Raw genomic sequence first — 27,542 nt, 5'->3', positions numbered from 1 at the left:
TGAAAGGCTAAACCTGTCGAACTCCCTAAAGAAAGGAATATCACCAACAACTTACACTTCATCCCTATCACAACAAATTTCGTTGCTAAAAACATACAGCAACCCATTTTTTAAGATTTGCAATGATCTGTTTCGTGCCTAAGGCTATTCTTGTATTCCCATTTCCCCCTTGAAGTAACAATCCTGTTGCCATATGGATAAAAGTTAAAAAGAATAATTTCCTGATTTCCTTTTCACCTGGGTAGAAAGAATAAATAAGCTGCTCTTAAGTCTTAACATCCTCCCACTTGAAGAAATCAGGAGAGATCCCGAACAATTACTCTTAACCTATTACGACATTTTGAACTCGCCGTGTGGTTTGCTAATTGAAAGAGAAGAAAAACTTGCCAAAGACACTTCATTAGCCAGCCTAGCTTCCAAAGGATTCTGAAATTACACATATAAAGACACATGTAATACAGAAATAACACAACAGATCCTGTTCATATAATGCAAATAGTTGATGATGGTAGAATTTCTGCCTTTTGATGCCAGCTCAATTATTTATTTAGCACTGTGCTTTCAACTTTTGCAAGAGTTCAAAGAAGGATTAGCTCCAGGGGGAAAAGCTCATTTTCCCAATTGGTAGAACAAGCAGCATCCTTCAATTGGAGTACCACAAACAGAATGTACAATTACACTCTTGCTCTTATAGATTTGTAGACATCAATGTATTTCCCAGCCATGTTACTCCAGCTATTATCAATTTCCATAACCTTCCGAACAATGTCATTCCATTCATTTGGTTCTGCATAAAAGATAAAGTAAGGAGAAATAACGGTTGCAGTCACCTTATATTAAAGCCCTATACCATGTTACATTTCATAATCTCTTTTAAATGCACGTCCGCCCATAAAATTTGATGGAAGTATCAACTACCACCCACCAATAAAGTCATAATCTGAAGGATTAAACGCCTATTTCACCCCTATTAATAATGAACCAAGAACAAACATTTGGAGCACGAAACTTTTTAACTGGCTGCAAATGCTTGAATTGGGTGGGGGAGAATATGAAGACAGCAACATCTTTTACCAATCAAGTCTTGGTGCTTGTGTAGCCTTTTAACCTATGAGCTATGCCAATATCAAATATAGGACTGGGTGGTTGGGGGAAGGAAAAGGAACATTGTTGACACAAGATATACTGGTCTATAAACTTTGCTGAACTTACTCTCTCGGTAGTGCGAGAATGCACGGTCAAGAGCACAGCTCAAGGATCCTTCGTCAATTCCATCAAAAACAAACCTTCAAAAAAAATGAACACATATATTAGCATTGGTTAAAAACTTGTCTAGAAAGAAACTTTCACAATATAAAAGTGTAAGGGCTTCCTCACTCCACAATTTTCACATTTCAGTTAGCTCTAGATCACTTCTCTTAAATATTGAAAGCTTATAAAGTTTAACTTTTAACATCACTCTGCTACCCTAATCCCGACTACTGTACATAAATCTTTTAATGTCATTCTGACCCTTATTTTATGGATAAGATCACAGTACCTTGAAAGCTTGTAATTTTTTTCTAGAAGGGACCACATCAATATTTATTTAGAATAGGTAGAATGGTAAATAATGCTGTTAGCAAAAATGAGATCTCACCGATATCTCTAATTTCAGCCATTATTTTCACAGTGGCTACCTCAGATGTTTTTTCTTCTAAATTCCCACATGAGATCCGAGAGACAGCAACACCACTTGGGCATCAGCAATGGAAGCAATCTTGCACAAATTGGTAGTAGCAATGCCATTGCTTGAAAACTCTTAATTATGGCATAGGTTCAAAAAAAGCTCATAGCCTACCTCCCAAACTGAGGGAAGGCCGCTACATATGCCCCTTTCCAATGTGCAAGTAACCAGTATACCTCTCTAAAGGAGCTCTAATATCGCCATATTTGTAAATTTCTACCTTGGTAACATGTTCAGTTTCAACCAGGGCTTTGGATCAAGACACATCTCGTCATCTCACATGGGAGTTTGAAGGTTCAAGTTTCCATTGGGGCGTGTGTTTGTGTGCTTGCTAAAAGGAAAAGGGGAAAAAAAAGTTAATTTTAGAATTTTACTATGGCAACTATTGACAATTATGATGTTATGTCTCAAACTCTCTTTATGCAAACATACATAACAGACAATAGGATTAGAATTGCACACCCTTGCATAACTTAGTAAGATAACTAACCCTAATTTAATTTTATTATTATTATTTTTTAATCCTAGCAAGAAGCTCACACACACATTCCCTATGGAGACTTTAACCCTCGACCTTCTACTTTGGAAGGTGAAAAAGTGCCACTAGACTACAACACTTGGTGATAACTAACCCCTAATCGACACCTTAATTGGCAGGAATTCCTAGTGTACAACTCGCAACTCCGTGCGAACAATCTATAGACAATTACAGGTTAAGAAAATGCAACTACAAAGAAAAACAGGTCAAAAAGAAAGATATGATGGTGGCCTATGATTGTAAGGCCTAGTTTGGTACGCAAGAAAGGAATGGGCAATCCATTCCAACCATTCCCTTGTTTAGTATGCCTAACATTTAAAATAGGAATGACCATTCCCTTGCAATGAAAATCCATTCCACATTACTGAATGAAAATTCATTCCAAGAAATGAAATTCTTGGCCACCACCTCCCACCACCACCACCACAATTACCGCCACCGCCCTCTTCCTCCACTGCCTTCCACCACAACCGCCGCCGCTGCCACCGCCTTCCACCACATTTACCGCATTCCATCGCCTTCCACCACCACCAACACTTAGATGCGATTATCATTCCATTCCTACATCATTTCATATTTGCAACCAAACAAAAGAATGAGAATGACCATTCCATTCCATTCCCATTCATTTCATTTCTGCGTACCAAACTAGGCCTAACAGTAGATAAGTCCTAGATAGAGTGGATATGTTAAAAGGTTAAGTTTAACTAATAAGTATCAAGTCATTAGCAAGAAAAATGAATTACCCGTTAGCCATCTCAGGGTTTGCCTGATCATCCATATCAAAGACTGTGTCAGCAAGACCACCGGTCTTCCTAACTATCGGGACCTGAAACAATTATTATAATGCTTCGTGTCAATACAATCCGGAGGTTAATATTCCAAGTCTATTGGACATATGAAAACAAAATATAGTATTGCGAGTCGATTATAACAAGGACTGTTTTATAACATGCAATAAGAATTGAACCTTAATACCCTCCCCCCCAACACACCACAAATGTGTCTAACCTACGATATTATTGGTTCAAGATCAACTATTCTTATGCCACTACTGTCTATAGTTTAGATTGTTTCTCAAGAATTTACCAGCAAATAGTGCACATAGAATTTAGTGATAAACTTTTGTTGATTATTACCCGAAACAAGAGAGCTGGGTTCTAAGAATATACCGCTCCGTATCGCATTCCAATCATCTGAGTAAGTCCACATGGCTCGTATATGGAAGGAACCAATACCATGTCTGCCGCAGCATAAAGCATATGTGACAGCTCCTCGCTGCATGCCAATGAAAGCACATTTAAAATAAGAAAAAGGAAAAAAAAACAAAAGGAAGAAAAGAAAAGTAAAGAAAGAAGGTGACCAACGTTGATCACATGTTTTTCAGGATATGAAAGGTAGTATAAATCATTAGGAAAGTACCTCATCTGTTATTAAAGAATTAAAAATAAAGTCTCCAAATAATAAAATCTCAAAACTGTTCAAAAATATAAATTCTAGAAAATTCTAGAAAAAAGAAGGAAATTAACAGATTTTTGTGAATAGCTGTTTGGTGTTTCACAGATAATTTACCTGTACATCAAAAGGATCCGGATGCTGGGACCTTGGTTGTGCTACAGGAGGTGAAATAATTGAATATCTGTCAGCTTGTCATGTTAATTGTATAAAAGAAGTAGGAAGACAAGAAACAGAAAGGATTAAGCAATTTACTTTTTGACAAGAGGTTTTGTATTTTGTGAAACATAGAACGTCTCTCTCTCTCTCTCTAAAGGATGCGTGTCGTGAAATTTAAAGCTTCCTCCAAAATTTAATTAGTATCAAGAACATTTCCAGGTGAACTCCCACTAAGAAGTCTCCACCACCAAGAAATATCCACAGAACTCCATCTATGGCTTCCGCAGCACTAAAATAGAAAAGGTTGTATTATTAAGAAGAAGAGCTCTTTTTGTCAAAATGTCAAGTAGCTGAAGGTTGTAATCATGAATGGTGGGCAAATAAGATCAATATAAATATCAGATTCTCCTCAATGAATTCCTCCTATCTACGCTCATCTGATGCAATGATGAAACTCTGTATGCTTATCTGATGCAATTCTAATATTATTTTAAACTTCATCTTCCTTTGCGTAACTAAAGTCGGATATCCTTACTCTTTTATACATCTTTGAAAACCCCCAAATGTAATATCTTCATCAACCTTTACGCCCACCAAACCCACTGACAAACAGCCAAAGGAAACCCCTTCACCACAGACCACATCAATTTTGGTGTCATAACTTGTACAAGGGTGCCCCCTTCCCCCATCAAAGAAAAAAAATAAAAAAGGAAAAAATAAAAATAAAAATAAACTTGTCCCGCATCAAGCTCATGCCTGGGCTACAGGATAAAACAAAAGAAAACCTGAATCTGAATCACCTGGTGGAAACATCACTAACCTGAATCTGAATCACCTGGTGGAAACATCACTATTTTTCCCTCCTTCCCTTCCTTTTATTTATTATTTACTTTACTGGGAGTAACATCAATATTCTAGCGCTCTTGTAAAAAGATATTATCCTAGCATAATTTGACATCAACAAATCATTACCAAATTTGCAAGATCTTCAAATTCTTTTTCAACCCGACCATCTGGAGCTTTTCCAAGCACAACCATCTGTCCACCCTACAAAATGGACTCCACATCAGAGCAAAAGAGCACCCATCAAAATCCGAACTGGAGGTTGGCTGAAAAACATTGGCAAAAAATGTAATAAACAAAGCCTAGAAAAGTATCAAACTTGCTAAAACTTTCATAAACAACAGGAAATAAAACATAAAAACAACAATCTGACTTAGCCTTGAATAATGTACCAAAGACGCATGTGTGAAACACTAAGACTCTTAACCATGTTCGTATTGCACAGATACATGAATTAGACTTGACTAAAACACCACAGCTACCCAGGAACACGATAATGTCCTTGTCCTTGTGCATAGGGGCTATTGCATGGAATAATGGTAAAAACCTGGGCTGCAAATGTAATAACACAGGTTCAAATTTAAGAAAGGCCACTTTGCAATTTGCACAAAAATAATACCCAAGATTAATGTTGTATCAAATTCATCCCTCCTGGCACCCCGCATAGGCGAGACTAATATTGGAATATTGGATAATGGCCTTTGCCTCCACTACCTAAAACTCAAATGTGCAGCAAATCACATACTAGGCGTTGCTAATTTGATACCCTTAACAATGGTTTACATGTGTGGGGCTCAATAATGTTGGGTACAGCAAGTAACTATAGTTTTATTTTAAGCTAAAATTATAGACTAACAGAATTCTCATTATCATGATTACTCAGAGTTAGCTAGACTTATTTTTTGGTTAACCAAGAGAAAACACAAGGGTAATGTGGAACAATGACATTAGATCCAAATATCCAATAACTTACAAAGTGCTTACATGTGTGGGGCTCAATAATGGTGGGTACTGCAAATAACTATAGTTTTATTTCAAAGTACGAATTTTATGACCAAAACTAGAATTATGGACTAAAAGAATTCTCATTATCATGACTACTCAAAGTTAGCTCAACTGATTAGAAGGATAACCAAGAGAAAACACAAGGGTGATGTGGAACAATGACATTAGATCCGAATATCCAACAGAACTACAAAAAGCAGAGCAGATTCTACTATGATTGACAAGATGACTGGGACCAATGACAAGAGAATCAAAACCTAGGGTTCCTGTTAATCCTGGGAGGAGTGGACTAGATATAGATCTAACCTTTGGCACTATTTGCACAAAGTGGCTGCTCTTAGGATTCGAACTAGCATTCTCATGCTTGAGAGACCGAGCATTTTAACAGTGCACCAATCAATTGCCCCTTAAATGGGAATCAAAACCTTTTCATTCCAAAATTACCATAAGAGTGTTGAATTATAAAATTTTGAGGAAAATCAATGGAAAGAAATGTCTAGAAACAATTCTCTTATAATAACATATGCTCACTCAGCCCTAGGACAGCAAGCAGCCACAGAATGGAAACTTTTTATCAGAAATATCTTGTAGGGTCATTTAAGTCTAATCACATGAAATGAAGGGAGGTAATGAAGGAAGCTTTGTCTACCAATTTGATTCTCAATTGAAAGGTAAAAGCTGACCATCGTCATCGGGGAATGGGTAAAAAGTTGAAAATTTGTCGACCCAATCTAGGGGAGTTGTCACCAAATCCAAATTGATAATATTCACTGCTGCACTTTTTCAAACTGTAGAATAGGCAAAATATATGGTCCAGTCATCACCATTGGGGGAGTGCAGGCTGTAAAACTTCCTAGTTCCTTTGAAGTCGTGTAGGATACATTTGGCTGTTGTGAATTTTCTTTGTTAGTATATGTGATGTTGTGGCCTGAATTTTGGATTTGAAGTGGAAAAATGGAGAGACATTGAAAATCGCAGATAAGAGAGTGAGAGTGAGAGCAAGAGCGAGAGCTAGGGTTTGGGGGATGAAACTTGTAATCTCCATATTTTCGCATAGTGAATTCTTTCGTCAGATGTTCGCCGTGGATGTAAGCTTTGCCGAACCACACGAAATCTTTGTGTTCTTTATGTGTGGCGTGTTTATTTTTAGTCGTGTTTCTTGGTTATTTCTTGGATTCGCTGTGTTTGTCGTAACAGTATACACTACAGAAGGTGGCAGTCTGTGGTTGGGGCAAGAAAATATTACTTTTCCCCTACACATTCATATAGAATATAATGGTTTTACAACTTTTACTATAAGCAAATTTATAAATTTGGTCAACGTACGCCAAACAAGGATTTACAGCCTTCCACAAATATGGACATGGACACACACTATAAGGGGCCTTTCCTTCCATTTATGATGAAAATACATATTCCACACCAATTTAAGGTTTTCTAAGGTTTCAAATTAGGCAGGGTTTTCTGAAATGCCTAAACCATCCAATAAAAGTGTAAAATTCTTACAAAATAGCATGGCTGGTTGCTTATAAACATGCCATGACCCACAGTGTGTGTGTGTGAGAGAGAGAGAGTACAAAAAATATCAGAACAGTAGACTTACTAGTTCTTCGACAAGCTTAATTGCATGATTAATCAAATGAAGACCTTTTTGGGCAACCAATCGAGTAACGCATACAACCAATGGCACCTTGCTTGTAATATCAGGCACATTGATTCCAGCTTTAGCGCCTTCTGAAGGGAAACCAAGCCCTCTTTGAATGAAATGTTTGCATATCTTCTTCCCCTCAGTTTTATGAGCTGGAAAATACAAAATAAAATTTAAGTAAATAGAAAAAAACAGAAAATTTATACATCTTTGGAATTAAAACGTAAAGACAGATAATCATAACGAGATTAAAAATAACTGCGTCCAATTCACAGCGAAGCAAAAGCAGGAACCACAATTACATTATATATGTGATTACTTCACAATGGAACATGGGTACACAGGTAAGGTATAAATAACTATAAAATAAAAAATATTATGGGTCTTTAGACTCTTTACTTATCAATATATATGTGTGTGTATATATATATATATATATATATATATATATATATATATATATATATATATCATGGGTCATTATGAATGTAAGCCAGCACGTAATGAAGAAAGGATCCAAATTTTTCCTTCACATGCAATCATCTGCACTTGATGAAAGTAAATGCCAATCTCATCTTAATGTAAGAAATCAGGAAAGTAATAGACGCTAATTTATTTGCTGGTCTACATTGCCTCTGTGATTTTTAGAAATCTAAAATTGTCTCTTCTAGTTCTCTAAAATATATAAAAGAAATATAAGAAGAATGATAAAGTAAAATCACAGTAACTTTTCTAATAGAAATACATGCATATTCAAGGAAAGGCCGAGACTGAGTGGAATGCTACCATGAAATTTAGCTGGCAAGAAAACATCCGTAGCGGGGTTCCATATCTCAGTATCTATCCCATTTAAAATACCACAGTACCTACAGGAGTACATAGCATTACATTTTTAGGTCAAGAATAATTAGAATTTCTGAACATGCAATCACAAAGCTACAAAAACAACCAAGCCTGATGGCAAAATACAGAGTTAGATATGCACAAAGCAGTTCTGCATTGTTAACATTCCTTACAAAATTCTCACCTTCTGTGTCATGTGAGCCCATAAGGAGAAGTGTGGCTATCAAGACTGGAAGCAGATACAATTGAACATGCATGTAGCAGAAACCCTACATTAATAAACATGCTAAAAAATTCTTCAAGTTTCTGAAATCATGTCAGATTGCTTAAACTGCACTAAGACACCAATTATTATTGCCTATATTATGTGACAAAGACTCTGATGTGTGCCCAACAAAAATATTAGCTACTTGTTGAAGGGTTAAATAATATAGGTTGGGTTGAAGGGGTCGCTAACAAGGTAGGGACATTAACAGTGAACCAATCTTGGAAGTAAAGCATGATACATTCTTCCTCAACATCAAGTTCACCAACTACAATGATAACGGCTTCATTCATGAGAAACACGATACTGATATGATAGGAGGATGCCAAAACCAAGGAAAGAAAGACGAATGCACCAAATGCAGGTGCATTTTGTTAGAATGGAAACATCAATCTCTGTTGACAAGACAAAGAGAGCTGCAAGCCTAGGGCCTTGTTACATTACATCCAAACCACCGGAAAATGGAAATGTCAACAAACATTAGACAAATAGAAATAAAGATGTTCCATTGAAGCTTCCTAAGTAGTACAGACACGGAAACGAACATGATACGATACATATACACCGACACATCAAATCCTAAATAAATAGGACACAGACACGGCATGAACAATGTGTGTGTGTGTGTGTGTGTGTGTGTGTAAGCTTTTATTTACATGTATAACTTTTAATTAATTTTATCTTCCATACTAGGAGTTGCACAATTTAGAAAATGAAGCTATGAAAATATTGTACAGATTATTCTTTTATATATGCTATTACTATCTTACTTTGTCATTATAATTATATTTTTGTTCTATATGAAAAAACGTAGTGTATGATTGACTTCTAGAGACCAAGCGAAAAATGTCATTTTTTTTTTTAAAGTGAAAAAGGTTAAAACTTTTGAGGTCTGTTCATGTTACTTCCAAGATAACGACGTGAATACTCTTACACGTGTTAGTGTTATATAATGTGTCAGCCAAATGTCCAAAATAATAAAATTTAATTTTGAATTATAGACACGTCCATGGAGTGTCAAATTTTTGTTCAAGAGTATCTGTGAAATATCCCAATACAACACATGGCCAACATGGACTTGTAGAGATCACGTGAACAATGTCAAAAAATAAAATATAAAAATCATTAGACAAATAGAAATTTCAGACTACTCCACGTGTTAAGTGTTATATCAGACTTGTGATGCGAGTGTCTAAGATGTGTCAGCCAATTGTCCAAAATAATCAACTTTAATTTTAAATTATAGACACATCCATAGTGTTGAATATATGTTCAGGAGTATCTGTGAAATGTCACTATCCAACACATGTCCCACACAGACTGACACATTCTTACAGGTGTCCGTGTTTCTTAGGAGTCTTCTACGCAAGTTTGGGTTTTGGGGGGTTTGTTGGCTGTGGGAAATAAGGCTAAAAATGAGACTGCCAAATGAAATACTAAGTTTTAATTCTGATGCGACTTATTTGTGGTAGTAGGACATCCTTTTTACCCATGTGCAACTTGGGAAGATTTAGCCAAAACCCATTCCAGCTCTAAGCTTTGAACCTTTAAACAATGAGTTGTAACCATTTTTTTTTTTTTTTTGATAAGTAAAAATAACATTAAAAAAGGCGTTCAAGAGGGGAACGCGTCCCAATTACAAAAGTGGAACCGGGACTAAGTTGTAACCTGTTTTTTGAAGGATATATATAGTGTGCTTTGGTTTTTGTCTCTGCATATCTGAAGAACAATTGAAATTTCTCTTTTCTAACCAACCTAAAAATAAGAAAAAGATAAGTTTTTAAATAATATATAATGAAAACTTTCCTTGAGCATCGATATAATGCAAATAATTCAATTACGAAGCATAAGCTCAACAAAGAGCGGTTAATCGTGTCATGAGATTTCTGAGCCGATGATAAAATTATCAAGAAAAAGGAGTTTGGGATGCCTAACCTGAAATGAGCTCTGGTATACAATACAATACCAAAGTCATAAAACACTAAACTAGGTAGGTTTGATGTTGGAATTTCTACACATTTGCACCCTGCAAAAGCAAATTAGATTTATTTTCTGTCTTCAAACTGACATCAACCATCAATAAAAAAATTCTTCCATGTTATAGCCGAATGATCAACAAAAAATGATCCACCCCTAGGTTTATTAAGTCTAACCTAACAAAAGTTACAAAACAAAGGTGGAGGGCACAATGATCCACATCACCAAACATCTAATTGATCAAAAGGAAAAAAGAAGGTACATAAAGTGTGTTAAGGGTACCGTAAAGTACAATTATGAACACACTTTAAGTCTTTTGTATAACTGTGATTGTGTATGCTGTTCTTCAAAGACTTACCTTGTTCCGATTCTCTTTTAAGATGAACCACCAGTTGTCTAGCCTCAGTGGCATCTCCAACAACCCCAACAAAAGGGAGTTACAGATTTCAAGTCTCAGTTGGGACATGGGATGAGTGTAATTTGCACTTATAGACACACACATATATAATTAGATCTTTCCATGTGTTTCAATCACAAGTACAGGCAGTTCAAGAGTAATACAAGGCATGAAAAAAGTAAGGTTTTCTATAAGTTCAAGAGTTAACAAAATTTACACTGAAATAGACAAAAGGAGGAAGGGAGGCAATGAGTAATATATAAATCTGCTTACTTATCACGTTGTCTTATCAAAGTGCTTGCAAGCCATCCGGAACAGAGTGTTTCCTTGAGGTATGTTGGAGAAACTGTACTGGAAAATACAAAGAATCATAATGCATTGACAATATTATGTGTTTATGTGCATATATAAATGTATTTATAATATCATAGCCATAACTATAATTCGAGTGATTAACAGTTAGTTCTTCCAACTATACGCAATTAAGTTGAGAAATGCCCCATACAGTGTTATAAACAAAATCTTCATTTTTTATTACCACTTAAAAACTTCAGCACTTAAAATTTTCAGTGTTATCAAACAGCACCTTATTTTATATAACTTTTTACAATAAAAAACGTTATCAAAGAGAAGGAGAAATACAAAAGGAAAACAAGTCTTTCACAGCTTAAAGAAACTGAGCTTAAATGAAATGTGATATGCAATGTCACACAATCTAAGGCCACTTACACTACCGCATTGCTGTACACGATGCCTCCTTTCAATATGCTCAACCTCTCAGGATTATGGCCAATAGTCCGTTCATCAACAGCCTGCCATAGCAAGAGAAAGAGAACTAAACATTTTAGTTGTTAAAGGTCAATTTATTAAGAAATTCTTCTGGGGACGAATGATAAGCGACTGAACAAAAAGGATGATAAACAAAACTCAAGTGACTTGAATCAAGTTCTCTCAATCAGAAGGGAAAAAAATGTCAAGCCAAATTTCTAGCACGATGATCCCCCCACAACAACCCCCCCCCCCTGCGCGCGCGCGGGTGATGAAAGATAAAGTTTCTCTATAATGAAATTTTCGTTTCTAAACAGAAACAGAGATTTGACATAAACTATTTTTATGGATGCTACATCATTCCATAAAAATAAAATAAAATAAACATAACTTAGCTGATGCCAGAAAATCTTATTACCCTTCTTCTTTTGGTAGATAAGTTTTCAAAAATAAATAAAAATAAAAATCTTTGAACATTAATACTTCTAATTTAGCATGAACTATGAATTCTCATTTCCTGGTTGCTCTAACCCACCCTGTACAACTACATGGAACTAGGAGGTTCTGAAATCAAATATATGTGTGTGTGTGTCTAGTTCCACATAAAGAGCTCACCTTGTCAATAGTTGCATATAGAGATCCATCAAGACCACACTTACTGAGTTGTTCTTTGCTGCCAAAAGAAAATAAGTTAGGTCCACAAAGAGATCTTGACAAACCTGAGAGAATTTCACTACATGTTTGAGCTTTTCTCTAAAGATAAATTTATAACACCGCAAAATCCACTAATGGGCACTAGCAGCAGTACAAATAATTCATCGATATATACAGTTCCTTGGTTTTTGAATAATTTGAAGTGAATCAAAAGTGTTAATAAAAAGAGCTACATGATGCTTTTCCAGAAAGTATGGCAGACAATGCTTCACAAAAAGATATGTACAAGAATTTAAATTAGAGAATGAAACTTTTAGTGAGTTGTGGTGTCTTAACTAGATCTATCCAAATTGAGGGAGGTTTGAAAAACAAAACCTCCACTAGACTACATAAATCAACAAATGGATTCGGTGACTGTTGTGTTACAGCTCTCCACCTGATTTACAAAGTGAGACATTGGGATAAAAAATTTCAACATGTGCCCATTTACTAGGTTGGGTAACAGAATCAACTATTACTGATACCCCTAAGCAGTCAAACGAGTACCATAAAGATTCGACTACCCAAAAAGAAGAAAATAACAAATTACTACCCCTAATTAGCATTTGTATGCATGTGAATGTGTCCTCTGTGTTGGCATGTGTGTGAATTTCTACGTTCCTTATTCATTTCAGGGCATTTCTTCCAGAAGAAGTAATTGTATATGGATGCAAAAGTAAAAATAAAAATAAAAAATGGCACTCCAATTTAAGCTATATATCAGAAAATTGCTAGAGTGCACAACCCAAAAATGCATACTTTAGCAAATTAAGCTAAAAAACCCTCGTCGTCGTCATTGCCAACATTCCCTTGTTATCATCCTCTTCATTATCACCAACATTCTCATTCTCCCTTGTCGTCCGCATCACATCATTGGTAAAATTCTCTTTCTCAACACCATCTTCGCCACTCCCATTCCCCTCAACCGTGTCTACAATGATATATGTGAACTGTACACATTATGTAGGACAATCCATTCATTGACAATTAGTCTTTCTTGATATCACACACTCATATTGAACTCGGAAGCTCATAAACAACTTCACTTCTATATACTTGAAAATTTGTCCATTTAGTATGTTTTTATGTGCTGATATTTCATAGTTTAAGTTGATGATTTCTTCTTTATGTAGTAATTTATGACCCATTGTTATTTAAGGGTGCATGGTATATTGCTCATATTATCACTTCTATATTTTGGCATGATAATTGAAAAACCTGTGGGTGCTGATAGGTACATGAGGTTTTCCAGACTGAATTGCAGAATCTAATTGAGAATAAAAAGATTTTACAAAGTAGATAAATCAAAGACATCTGAAAGAAATCAAACTTGATTAAAGTTTTTGATAAAATTTGGAACAAAAGTAATGAAGGGTTGGAGACACAAGATCAGAATGACAAGAGATGCAAATAAAAAAAATAAAACAGAGGAGAGAGGGAGCACGGCTCCATATAGTAATAAAATGAAAATTAGAAAAATAAAAGAAATTTGACTCAAAGAACATGACGAAAACCATATGTATACCTGCATTCCCCATAATGCTCCATGTTGTGAATTGTCAATGCTATTCTGGGTTTCTACAAGGTGCAATATGTCAACATTACAATTTTAAGCCAAAAAAAAAAAATCTCTGATTTTTATTTCTAACAGATCTCAAAGCAGCAAAAAGAAAAGAGCTGCAAAAAGCCGCAGGTCATACCTGGAGTGAGAGATGATGGTACATATCCCAGTAAAGCAAGGGCAAAGCACCAGTCTGCCATTCATGGACATGTATGATATCAGGCTGTGTTCCAGTAACCTGAATAAGAAAATATTTATTAAAAAAATAAAAAATAAAACATGGTTTGAGAATAGCAAATACACATGAAAACCAACTAAGGGAACCAAGTGCTATTATTTTTTGAAGAACTGTAACCAACAATCATTAGAGTTAAAAGACCTCCTAATCAATTATTTTGCTCACTTCTAAAGCTGAAGGGCAAAAGCAAAGTACATTAATGATGTCCTACTCAATCATTCTTGGTTAAGTTCTTCAGAGTGGACAAGGGATATGAAGTTTACCCTGCTCTTTTGAAGCTGAATGGATAAATGAATTTTTTTTTTTTATTTTTTTTTATTGCTTCATGGAATAAGTTTTAAAAAAACAAAACAAAACAAAACAAAAAGAAAAATAATTAGTGTTCAACTTACAAACACCCATATTTATTTTACTCACATTCAAGAGGGTCAAGCTACATTTGCTTCAGGATCAGTAAGTTGACTTTAGTTTTTACAATCTGTTTGGCTGATTGTCAAGAGGAAGCCATCTTCTTTTTCAGTGGTTGAAATATTGAGAGATAATACCTACGAAATCTAAACAAGTTATTGATTATTGGTTAACATACCTGCATCCATTCAAGGCAAGCACGGGTAAAAAACAAATACGCCTCCAGTTCATTGTATGAGCCTCCATATATGCTTTTCCCCTTAAAGAAGTAGTTAGATGTTTCAATAAATATCACTGGGATGCCTGAAACTATCCCATGATATGCACTTGTAGGGACCCAATTTCCATCATGATATGAGTTATATGACGTGATCAATGCCAACTCATCGATCTGCTGCTTCTGAATACACTCATAGAAAGGCAACATGATATCCACTTTATGGCCACGCAATAAACATGCATGAGCAAGTCCAGTTACAACATCGCCTAGACCACCAACTTTTGCTATAGGTGCCATTTCAGCTGTCACATGAACTATATGCATAAGATCGGAATCCTTTTCTATGTCAACAGGAACTTTGGAGCTGATATCCCATGAAGGAAAGTCCCTCTTCCAGAAAGGAATTTCGTCACTAGGAGAAGGCCACGCAATATCCTTGAATCCCAAACTAGTTGAACCTTCTGTCTTGTCAGCACCTACCTAAAGGAAACATAAGTAAATAATTCTACTAATCGTATAGTCCAGTGAATAATAGCTACAATACATGGGCCTACAGTTACGCCAAAATATTGATTTTCCACATTTCGATTGGGATGTAATATCAATTATTTCAAACCTTTCACCCACTTAGGAAATAATTACAAAACAAAAAACCTTTCATCCATAAATTAGTTATTGTATTCAACAAAAATAAAAGCATTCATGATTTCATTTCAAATTGAGTCGCGACCAAATCCAAAGCCAGCACCAAGATCCTAATACTTGAGCCAATTGACTGATGGAATTGTTTGTGACCAGACTTCACTCCTTTCGAAGATTTTCCCAGTCACTGTAATAAATATAGAAATGAGAAATTTTATTCTAGAACTGGCCAGCTTCTACACTACTGACACAATGCATGCTTAACATAATGCAAATCTCAATCCAATAGATGAGGGACCAAACGTCAAAGTTAACCTCAATTCCAAAGTTGATACTTCCATAGACCAACTCTGCATTGATGCCTTTGTTTGAATCTTCACGTTAATTACTTCCATATCCAAGTCTTAAACCAACTTCTAGATTGATCAAATAGCAAGGTTAACCCATAGAATGACAACAAACACCACCGAACCTTCTGAACCCGACAACCCTGATCTTACCTCACAAATCCATATTGAGACTTCTCATCTTCTTACATTTTCCCATTTCTTTTCCAAAATACCAACTCTAGACTACCTTAAATTTAAATTTTGAAACTTCAAAAATGGGTAAACTTAGGGCATATATATATACACATGAGTATGTGTGTAAAAAACAAATACTAAAAGGATTCAAACTTCCAAATTTTACTTGGCAACCAAACGATACAAAAAAAAAAAAAAAAAATAGGAGAGAGATTAAAACCTGAAGTGCTTGAAGCTTGAAATTGGACCAGTGAGGCTTTGATCTAGTCAATGAAAATGTCTTCTTGTTGTTCCTCTCTGTATTGCCCACTTCTACAATCCTTTTACTCAGATGATGATCCAAAAAAGACGAGCAACCAGTTAGTGAAGTATGAGGAAACCTCACGGAAGTACCATTACCGCTATAAATAACGAACGCTTCCATAATCTACTATCTATATATGCATGAATATATATATATATATATATATATGTATGTATTAGCGCGCATGTATATATATAACCACTGCACTGACAAGTGAACAACTCGGCTCATCAATTGATCTCTGAATCATTTCAAATCAACCACGTATTGATATGGATGCGAATATGCGATCTCCTTTTTGATGCTAGGGACGAGTGAAGGGAATGATCGGACTAGTCCGAACCCGACTCCTATCCGGGTTTATGAGTCTTTACTCTTGAATAGGTAATTCATCAAATGTGATGAACGACAAATTTTTGGATAAGCTATAACCATTATTCTATTACCTACTCAAATGATTTGGTACTTTTATATTATTTTTGTAATTTTTTATGAGTTTAGGTAGTACTTTTTTATTCCAAGTAAATTCAGCTTTTTAATTTTGAATTGGGTCCAATCAAGTTACTGCCACATTGGATGGAATAGTATAAATTTATCTTTTGCATTACTGTATTATAAATTTTATTTTAAGTATTTGCCCTATTCTGAAACTAAAGTTGTTCCAATGTTGCATTTTTATTTGATGCCGGGAGGGATGGCAATGTACAGGGAACTAGATTGGATAGCCTCATTCAGAGGGTAATTTTTTGCTTTTTTGACAGTTGTGGGTTAATGATGGTACACATTTGTCTAAATTTGTAACCGGCTTATTTAATTAATAAGAATTTTATATCTGTCCTATATTCAGGACGGGTTAAAATATCAAAGTCTATACACGTTTGGTGAAAAATAAGTGAACCCATGTTTGTCTCATCCGGTTCGTTTATGTGTTTTTTTTATGTTTCGTTTGAAAAAAAAAAGAAAAAAAAAAGAAGAAGATAATACTAGTAATGAGAGAAAAGAAAATAAAAGAAAGGATAATAATAACCTGTATTCATGTTTGGATAAATTATAAAAGAAAAGAAAAGAAATTATAGTATTCTTATTTGGAAAAAGTAGATAAGAGAAAAGAAGGGAAAAGATAATAACTAAATTACTATTTTATCTTTTTTATTTATATTAGAAAATAAAACACATATAATCAATAACCGGTAGTAAGTGAAAAAAAATAAGTTTCTAGGTTATAGGGACATAAATGGCATAACAAATTTAAACTTTTAATTGTTAAGGGTAATTTTGGTATTATGAATATATTACTTAAACCCCTTTCCTTTTCTTTCCCTCCAGGATATGATATAAAGGGATTTCTTCACTCAATCCAAACACAAATCACAATATCCTCTTCTTTTTTTTTTCTTTTTTTTTGTACGGACCCTTAATGTGGGCCTAAGACCAATAACTATTTAGATAACAATATAGTAGCAATCCAAAAAAAATTAAAAGCCAAGCAAAAAAAAATATATAGTAAATGGGGATTGGTGAATAGGGTTAGGTTGGTATATATATATATATATATATATATATATGTACACACACAATAATATTTTAAATAAAAAAGATATAGGTTTTATCAAAACCCATTTCTACTCGTAACTAGCGATGAGTTATCATTTTTTTTTTTCATACTTGTCGAATTTATGGTATATAAACGATTCTCATACCCGTACCATTAAGAGCGAGACGAGACACCCGGCTGGCTGGACAAATTGTGATGGTCAAATTTTGCATCAGAAAATAAATGGTTACTAAAGTATTACCTCTGGTTAGCTTCCGGAAAAGAAAAGAAAAAAAGTACTACCTCTGGTAGCAACCGTCGTACACCTTTGCCACTTAATTTACAACAAAATCAATTTTTAGGCTTAATATTTTTCTGGAAAAAATTTTGTAATAGTTTTTCTATTTTTTAAAAAATGAATAAAGCTCAGCAAAAGGGTTCTTTTTGAAAACATATTCTAACAAATTTACTATGATTGCTTGCAAAAAAGAAATGGGTAAATCAATTATAATTGAAAGTAAAATCTGTCAAAAAAAAAAAAAAAAAAGTTCTATAGCTTGAAGGATTTCATTAATGATCATTCACGGTCACTCTCAGCCCCCTTCAACTTATAATGGTCCGATTAAAATCTTTTCATGCTCAGCTTATAATGGCTCATGGCTCAATTAAAATCTTTTGATGCCCAGTGTCACAAGTGAATCTGTCCTAATCGGCGAAGAGAATTAGCGACACCTTACGAAAATATTGTTACGTGTGACTTTGCATCCCAATATTTTTCTAACATACATCACAATATTCTCCTCACCTCACCGACTGGATCCCAGTCACTCTATGTCACGTGCAAGGATTTTGATCCTATAATGGTATGAAGCTATTCGTTTTTTGCTTTTTTGTAAGAGGCATCGAGAGAAATATCCACTCATGGAACATAGAGTCTCTTGATCAACCCTATAAATGTCACCAAAAACCATTATTCATTTAATATGAAACATCTATCAAACTTTGAGAGAGACAATTAACTAATCAAGGCTACATATCCTTCCCTAGCCTCTTTTAGGTTGCTCAAAAAACCTTTTCTGTCCCCGAGGTTCACATCTGTCTGTTTTTTACAATTCCCACACCCACACCCACACCCACACCCACAAACACAACTGCACATGCGTTTGCATGAACACACGTGCCATGGCCCATAAGTAAATCCGAACTACTTCATCTGTTGTTCTCGCAGAGCGAGCAACTCCGCCGATAAAACTCAAATCTTTTTCAGACATCACGGCGTGTTCTGCATCACAAACATATATTACCAGCATTTTAGAGGCAACGCTCAACAATCCCATAACATAATATGAACATTAAATTCCGCAATTGCTAAATATAAAAGGACATTAACTTCTATCCAATTAGGATCCAGAGAACCTGCAACTTTTTGAACAAAAGAAAAACTAAACAAGTCAGCTTTAACAAACAGCAAGAAAGAAATGTATAAATACACATCAAATCTCCTATATTACTACTATTCAACAACATAAATCCACAAAATACAAAACCACAAAACAAACAGTTTTTTATCACAACTTTCCCTTCTTTTTCCTATCTGAAGAAAGAAATTAACCCTGATAGATACACAAGGCTGACATAAAATCACCTTTTTCAGTTTTTTTTTTTTTTTCCTTTTCCATTTCTTTTCTGTTCTTCCTCTAAATTACCTGTTTTCTCTGCATCAATCCGTAGTCATTGGTTGACTCATGCAACACCTGAAACGGGCCTTTCGGACTGTTGTCATGATCTCAGTTTCTGCATTTTCAAGCATTCTGACCACCTCAGTAAAAGGCGGCCTGACATCAGGATTAGCATCCCAGCATCGGGTCATGATCTCACTGAGTACAGGCAGGCAGTCGTTGGGGATGTTTGGACGGACACCTTTGTTGACAACGGCAAATGCTGCCTGCACCGCTGTCATGTTCTGAAAGGGAAGCATCCCTGTGATGAGTTCCCACAGAACAATCCCGAAGCTATAAACATCTACTTTCTGCGTGTAGGGCCTGTGCTGGATCATCTCCCTGCAAATCCAATGAACACACACATTCAAGTAATCCACAACAAAATATTGGATGCAAATAAATAAACAGAACCAAGTAGGGAGCAATTAATATTATAGAAAAATCACTAAAGCAGTAGAAACAGATTTCAGTAACCATTAAGTCCCATGCTATCCTTTAGTGCAGAGAAATAGATATTTCCCCTTGCCCTCCTTGGTGCTATTTCTAAACGTAATGCTTATTAATCTGGATGTCTATGTTAAAACACAACACCACTCAAGTGGCATAGACAGTACTACAGAAATATCGAAGACTTGATACCCTAAATAATTCTGGAACTTGCTATGTGCCCTACTTAGGCTACTTTAGACACCATTCACTAAGAAATGTTGTCCGCGCATTAGAGGTGTAAACAAGCCAAGTGCAGTCAAGTTTTAAACTGCTCAAAATCTGCTCAAATGTCAAAGAGGCATGCTTGAGCTCAGCTTCACTTTTCTCCCAGCTGTTTGAACTTCGTCTGTCATGCTAGATGACCTTCTCAACCTTGGTTTGGGTACCTTGACATTAAATGATTTTTAAAATACATGAAGTTTCTGGGAAAATCATTGTACATTGAAACATTTTCAAACAAAGAGTATCTCTAAACCACTAAACACACGCACATATATATACAAGGGGCAAAAGACGAATAAACAGAACTGTCAGTCTTTCGCTATGGTACGTCTTTTACGGGGAAGATGGATTGGATGTAATTGACAAAATGCCATTAGATTGAAATGAAATTACAATTTTATCAAAATGATACACATAAAAACCACTATTGCCTTCTGAAACAAAGTATTCTGCTAATCAAAATCATAGGGTTTTTTTTATTTTTTATTCTTACATACTCTGAAATCCTTGAGAAAAAATAATTTACAGAGGTTTTTAGTTGGATCGTAAACCCCAAAAGTAGTTAGAGCCACTATTTCAAGAAAATCCCATAACATCACCATTGATGCTGAATCCACCAGCACTCCCGCTACCTACTCCAGGTCATTGCCACATATACCGCCCACTGCAATACTATTACATTATCATGCAACCACTGCCACCCACAACAACCTGCCTATTGCAGCTGCCAGACCATAATAGAGGCAATGCTACCACGTCCACCGTAACCACATGACTGTGTCACCATGCAATCTGTAGAAATTAACGTCCTTCATTTTTACAGTGTCCTCATTGCCAGCGAGTGAGTGAAGAAAGCAAAGAAGCTGGGCTAGGTTTCGGGTCAGCAGACATTGAATCAAATCCCACAACAGTTAGCAATCCCTTTGTGTAAGAGAGAGGGAGGCCAATTGTTTGACAGTGGCCTCGGAAACTGAAGTAGAAAGACCATTTATCCTAAAATATGCTTATTATGCAGGCTACGGACTAATCCAATTGAACATATACTTGTCTTTAGTAGTATAATCTGGTTCACTCTGCAGGCCAGTCCATTTGGCCATTCATGTATGGTAAATTTGTAAGCTAAAGGCGATGTTTTGCCACAGCTTCCACATGGTCATTTGTAACATAGAAAAATAAGAAGATAAATTTGACCGCACTCATGATAGTGGGAAGAAATAAATTGAGTTTTTTATTGCAGGCTTCATTCTCTAGGGGGTTCTAGGAAGTTTTGCTCTCAAAGATCATTAGAAATTGTTGTTTGCAGTAAATTTTCAAGTCTTTCTGCATGGAGGCTATAGTTGTTTTTAGAAGCATAAGCGTAAGGCAGGGCATTTTATCGACCATGAGGAAAGGCAAGGCATTGAGATGCAAGTCTTTCTACTCCTGGATTTAACATAAAGGAATTATAATAATTTATTCAAATTAGTAACAAAGTGTTTAAGGTGATAGCACAAGGTAAAGTGTTTTCTCCCGCGAGATGAAACATAAATCTCAAATCATACAAGGTAAATTTTTTTCATTTTAAATGTTCATAAGAAACTATATATATAAAACAAGTAATATATGAACTTCCAGAAAGAAAAAACAGGAAAGAATAAAATAATAAAAAATTCTAAACATTATATAAGCACACTAGCAGATAAAACAAAGAAGTCAAAACTCCATCACTAATCATTCTCTGTTTGGGTTGTCTCAAGGTTTCACATTACTACAATTATAATGGTATAAAATAGTGGTTCTATATTTGCTTCAAATTCCGAAAATATATATATATATATATATATATATATATATTTATTTATTTATTTATTTATTTATTTGTGGTTCTATCAGGACACATGGCTGAAGAGCTGAACATAACAAGTTTTGAATACGGCTGAATAAAAGCATGTGTGATATAATTATTTTATACATAGATAACAAATTAAATCTGTTTCATTCTAAACTGATTCAATCAATTAAATGTATAAATAACACAAAAAAGAAGCTTGATACTGGTAATAATAATTGCCAAGATGCAAGAACATTTGATTCATGTACCCAAAAGTAATTTCAGCTAAATCAGCGTGGGAAAACAGAAAATTGTGCTTAATTGAAGAGTTTTTCATCCATATATGGTTAAACAACTCAAACCATCATCAATCCAATTATTTATAGGCAATAATGAATTGAAAATATCAAGAGCAATTAAGATTTTCATGTTCGTTCTACATTTCTACTTAGGCATTTCCAGAATTTCAGCTATAACTACTGATGCTTTTGCATTTCTTAAGACAATAACACTTAATATAATTACAAAAGGGGAAGAAACAACCTCGACTTAACACCTACTAAAAACATAATGTAATAAAAACGGATGACTAAAGATAAAGAGAAGCCACATCAGCCCACCCATTCCCATCTAAATTTTAAAAAAAAAAACCTGACAGAGCACTCTCCCTTAAATAACTCAACCGCAATAGCCCTTCTCTTAGCCATTTAAAACCTCTCCCCCTTTTGCTAGGACTTGGCCAGTCTAATCAGCTTCACCATTATCCAATCTGTCATTGATCCAAAAGAAAAAGAAGCATACAAAGAACAAGCAAAATTCAAATTTTGAGTCATGGCATGGGAGGATCTTTAAGAGCCACTCCTTTTGTCCCTTGCCAGATAACATTAAGTATCCCTCCATCAAAACATGCAAACACCCAAGCTTCCTTTTCCTTGGGGGAAAAAAAGGTCAGTAGCTAAGAATCAATTTCTTTGGTTATATAAGTTTTCCAAGCCATACTGCACTTGCAGAAGACAGATTAAAACAGTGTAGATTCCCTTACTGCACATGCAAAAGGTAGATAATCAAACTTCCCATGGATCTCACCCTTAAGCATGCCAAGCTACCTCACAAGATCCGATTACTATAATAGTAGTAATCTCTCACCGTGCTCCAACCCATATCTTAGATTATACAAAAAGATTAACACCTTTTTTGTGGCTTCATCAAGCAAATTTTCAAAAGAATGAACTCACGGAGAAGTGACAAGTGTATGTCTCATTTTTGTGTCTTGTGCCAGATTTATTCAAAATCACATAAAATCGAAACTAAAATAAATTTATGTTTTTGTGGTAAAAAGTGATGCTGTGGCTTGAATTTTGTTTCGGCCCGGGGTGCATTGCGAGCTAGTTATTTGACCCATTTTTTTCTCTTGCAGGCCATGGACCATGTTGAGTACTCTCTTGTAGCCCGGTATATAAGGGCATTTAGGATTTGGAGTGGGATCACGAGAGAACATTGAAAATTGCAAGAAAGAGAGTGAGATTGAGAGCGAGAGCTAGGTTTTGGGGGATGAAACTTGTAATATCCTGATTTTTGCACAGTCAAATCTTTTGCCGGATCTTCACCGTGGGCATAAGCTTGCTTTAAGTCGAACCACGTAAATCTTTGTGTTCATTGTGTGTGGTGTGTTTACTTTTCTGTCGTGATTCTTGTTTTGTTTTTGTTTGTTGTATTTGTCGTAACAAAAAGCACAGTAATTTATAAGGTGGAAGTATTAAGTGAAGGGGGAAAAAAAAAATAAAAAAAATAAAGATAAAGAAGAGCTTCAAAGAGAATAAAATAAAAGGATAACGGAATAGTGAAAGAGAAAATTTCCATAGTTTGCTAGTGAATGTACATAGGCGCTCACGAGAGAGAGAGAGAGAGAGAACTTACTCATTAAAGCATAACCCCACTTTTCATATAAAGAAGCTTAGATATGGGCTTTACAGAACCCTGTGAACTCATTCTCTTAACATAACATTCATGTTCTTATCCTTGAACCATAAGCACTTCCATATAAAGAAGCCCGAGCCATAGGAGTTCTTTAACTTAAATTTACTCAAGCTGCTGAACATAATCTAGGATATAGGAATTCTTATCAAAGCTGTCAAATAGTAAGGTTCTCGTGGCTATGCTACCAGCATGTGACAATATCTAATTTATCAGAAACAACCATTCAGATGCATCAAAACCAAACTACTTGATAATAAAAAGTGATAGAAAAACTTCCTGTACATAATTTACACAAAATAAAAATGAGTGAAGAGAGGTCCCCTACATTCTGTTGCACCAAATAAAACTATCTCCATAATTACGCAATGACATTCTAACAAGAGTGTTTTCAAATATATCATGAAAAAGGTCCTCATCTCTCTTAGATGTGTTCCTAATTTACACAAAATATAAATGAGTGAAGAGAGGTCCCCTACATTCCGTTGCACCAAATAAAACTATCTCCATAATTACACAATGACATGCTAACCAGAGTGTCTTCAAATATGTCATGAAACAAGGTCCTCACATCTGTTGGATGTGTTCCTATCTTTCACTGTTTTATAGAATTTTTCTTCCTTGCACGGTTTTAATTGTATTTCAGAACCACATAATTTATGAAGGTTTTCCATCATATGGACATTTGTCCCTTATCATCTCGATAAGAGGGAATTTTAAAAGTCCTTTTTTGGTAGGTAAACTATAAAACATTATCATGGGAGTGATTTTGCTGGACTGGTCTAGATTAATAAGATTAAAATACAGCAGAAAGAACTGGAATATGACAAGCATAGACCATAAACAAGAGGTAAATAATGTCAAATATGCATTTCCATCTCTCATGAATCTCAACATTTAAGTAAATAACATAATACAACCATCAGATGAATCTGCCCAATTTATACAGTGAAAACACCAGAGGTCAAAGGAGCAAGTAAGTTAGAGAACTAAAGAAGGAATCCTCATAATGTGTACCACAAATCATTTATAATATTTTTCACTAGCAGAAGTTAAAGGTATTCGACAACACTAATAGCAACACATGCTAAGGATTGCACTTTGCATATTATAGTCAAACAGGTAGATTGCAAAGTTATTCTAAATATAAAAGATAACAAACCAAAACAACAGACACCATAGAGTTCAGGAAAGTGTTCTAATAAAGATAAAAGATAAAGGAAAGGAAAGAAGAAACTTGGAAGCTGAAGAGTCAAGAGGCTTACGGAGCCATCCAACGGTATGTCCCTGTTTCGGGTGTCATCCCTTCTGTCTGCACCTCAATTCGAGCAACCCCAAAATCCGCAATCTTGATAGATTTGTCTGATGAAATTAGGAGATTGTCAGACTTCAAATCCCTGTGAATCAAATTAAGCCCATGCACATATTCCATTCCCCTTGCAACATCCAAGGCTTGCTTTACTGCCAATTTCAAAGGCACAGATCGGTTCTGCCGCTTTGTTAAAAACTGCCGAACTGAACCCCCTTTCGCATATTCTGTCACAATACACCATACCACAGGCTTACGACAAGCACCAATAAAACGAACTATATTTGGATGCCTCAATGTGGCAAGCATCATGAGTTCCTGCTGAAACTGTTGCTCCATTAAGTGTGCCCTCTCTGGGTCACTCTCTGGTCTCTCCAAAAGCTTGATGGCAACATCCAGACCATTGTAAGTACCTTTGTAGAGTTTCCCAAAAGCACCCTGTGCAAAAGCCGCTCCCATATTGAGCATCCTCAAATCAATTGTCCACTCATCGAAATTCTGGAGTACTTCTGTAGGGACGCGAGGGTCCATCAAAGCTTGAGCCAGGGCATCATCACGAAGGCCATGAGAGACTCCTCCTCGATTAACACTGTTGGCAACAGAGTAATTGTTGTTGACACGTTTCAATCCTTGGTGGTTTAAGATGCGAGTGTGGGAATCATTCGACCCAACACTACTGTTATCAACTGACATAGCGACGGACCCTCCACCATTGCTCATCTGCAAGCTCCCAAAACTGTCAATTGACATGTTGGAACCCTCACCGAGTATATGGTAGATACCTTGTGATAGATCATAATTATCATGGTGGTTGTTAAGGCCTATAATATTGGTGAATTTAGGACCCTCCAACATTTTGTTCAACAGCGCAACACAATTTCAAGGTGTCCTTATGTCTCCAGTGTCAGCATATCCCAGCTCACCCAAAATACCAGCACCCTACAACCAAAAACATGACAAATCATTACAGCACCCTGAACTCTTTATTCCCAACCCCTTTGATAATAATAAACCCTCATAAATTGCAACAGATTTCTATTCAAACAGTCATTGAAGTTACTTGATCAAACATTAAAATTGTTTAACAAAATGAAATTTCTGCAAAACCATAATGCTCTCTAGGTTGCTGAGAATATCTAGAAAAATTCAGGAAATCAAACTTTGAAAGAAACAATTTTCTTTTTTAGAATTGAGAAGTTCATTATTTGGAGCCTGAAAAAAAAAAGAGCCTCCACCCAAAGCGAGACCGAGGTAACTAGTATATGTTCAGCTGAGGATGCTAACAGCTTAAAGTTTTGTAATAGATGGCCGTTAATGTGGTATCAGGAAAAGTCCTCCTGAGTTCAAACCTCACCGCCACCCAAATAAATCTAGCAACACATGAGGGACTTGTTAGAGGATACAAAGGATTAATTTACATCCTCTTTAAATGCTAAACCTTTTGAAGTAGATGGTGGTTTACATGATTTGCATTTCCTTAATAAAAAATAAAAAGTCCAAATGCATGACCAGATAAATCCATGTAAAGACCAAACCCTAATTTCCCGGCTCCTGCCTAACATGAAACATTTGCGATCCTATGATCAGACAAGAACTACAAAATTTCAGCATCTGTTCTATTAACTGAACCCAGCACAAGAAAACCACAAATAAAATACTAAAATTCAGCCCCACACAACAGAAATCAACAATTCCTATAAGCTCAAAGTTATGCAAATCAGCTGTTTTTTACGCCAGATTCTCTCAAATTAAAGCAGTAAACCAAAACAATCATATAGAAATGTCCACGTATAACACAGAGAAACCCTAATAATCTGAAAAAATAAAAAATTTGTGATCCAAAGACTTCAAAAGAGGCGAAAAGTACCTTGATCGAGAGGGCTTGATTGGGCGATTCCGATGGTGAAGTCTTCAAAGACAATTGCACAGCGAAGGTAAGGAAAATGGAGTGAGTATACGACAGCAACCCTTTCCGTGGAAGACACTCGGGAAGACTAGAGAGATAGGAGAGAGAGAGAGACTATATAACAGAGAAGACGAAGAAAGAACAACAGTGAATGAATGAGTAGAGCTGGTCTTCGTCGCTCATTTCTTTTCATCTGGGAAGACTTTGAGTGTGGTCACTCATACATTAGTTTCTACACTTGGCTTCTTATAAAAAGTGGGGCCCATTGATGAAGTCTACCAAACTTATCACGAAATTGTGGCCGTTGAATGGGAGGAGGGATAGAGGATGTGGAAATGTGATTGGTCAATGATGAACTTTGGA

The 27,542-nt window shown here is 35.6% G+C and overlaps 2 protein-coding genes across 4 annotated transcripts; both read right to left on the bottom strand.

The window, feature by feature from the left end:
- Nucleotides 1-373: 373 nt before the first annotated feature.
- LOC132276905 (uncharacterized) lies at nt 374-16,472 on the bottom strand. Of its 2 annotated transcripts, XM_059778546.1 has the most exons (15): nt 16,131-16,467; nt 14,703-15,224; nt 14,018-14,116; nt 13,843-13,895; nt 12,240-12,297; nt 11,586-11,668; nt 11,130-11,207; nt 8,161-8,240; nt 7,330-7,526; nt 4,851-4,925; nt 3,837-3,877; nt 3,437-3,542; nt 3,011-3,093; nt 1,213-1,286; nt 374-787 (listed from the first exon to the last, which is right to left on the bottom strand). In XM_059778546.1, the coding sequence occupies exons 1-15, from the start codon at nt 16,332-16,334 to the stop codon at nt 675-677; spliced, it is 1,866 nt and encodes a 621-aa protein (XP_059634529.1). In that variant the 5' UTR covers nt 16,335-16,467; the 3' UTR covers nt 374-674. The 2 variants fall into 2 exon arrangements, with proteins under 2 accessions (XP_059634529.1, XP_059634530.1); XM_059778547.1 differs by lacking the exons at nt 374-787; nt 1,213-1,286; nt 3,011-3,093 and having other exon boundaries at nt 4,851-4,987; nt 16,131-16,472.
- Nucleotides 16,473-18,703: 2,231 nt separating this feature from the next.
- On the bottom strand, nt 18,704-27,372 carry LOC132276904 (serine/threonine-protein kinase STY13-like). 2 transcript variants are annotated; one of them, XM_059778545.1, is made up of 4 exons: nt 27,141-27,372; nt 25,230-26,212; nt 19,455-19,808; nt 18,704-19,030 (listed from the first exon to the last, which is right to left on the bottom strand). In XM_059778545.1, exons 2-3 carry the CDS (start codon nt 26,126-26,128, stop codon nt 19,469-19,471), a joined length of 1,239 nt encoding a protein of 412 aa, XP_059634528.1. In that variant the 5' UTR covers nt 26,129-26,212; nt 27,141-27,372; the 3' UTR covers nt 18,704-19,030; nt 19,455-19,468. The 2 variants fall into 2 exon arrangements, with proteins under 2 accessions (XP_059634528.1, XP_059634527.1); XM_059778544.1 differs by lacking the exon at nt 18,704-19,030 and having other exon boundaries at nt 19,172-19,808; nt 27,141-27,371.
- Between the last annotated feature and the right edge of the window lie 170 nt (nt 27,373-27,542).

Source organism: Cornus florida, unplaced genomic scaffold, assembly GCF_030987335.1.
Source record: "Cornus florida cultivar Cherokee Brave unplaced genomic scaffold, ASM3098733v1 CherokeeBrave_3.0.0_Hap2_Chr10, whole genome shotgun sequence".
Lineage (NCBI taxonomy): Eukaryota > Viridiplantae > Streptophyta > Magnoliopsida > Cornales > Cornaceae > Cornus > Cornus florida.
The sequence above is the reverse complement of the archived record's forward strand: the minus strand, read 5'-3'. Positions and strand labels throughout refer to the sequence as shown.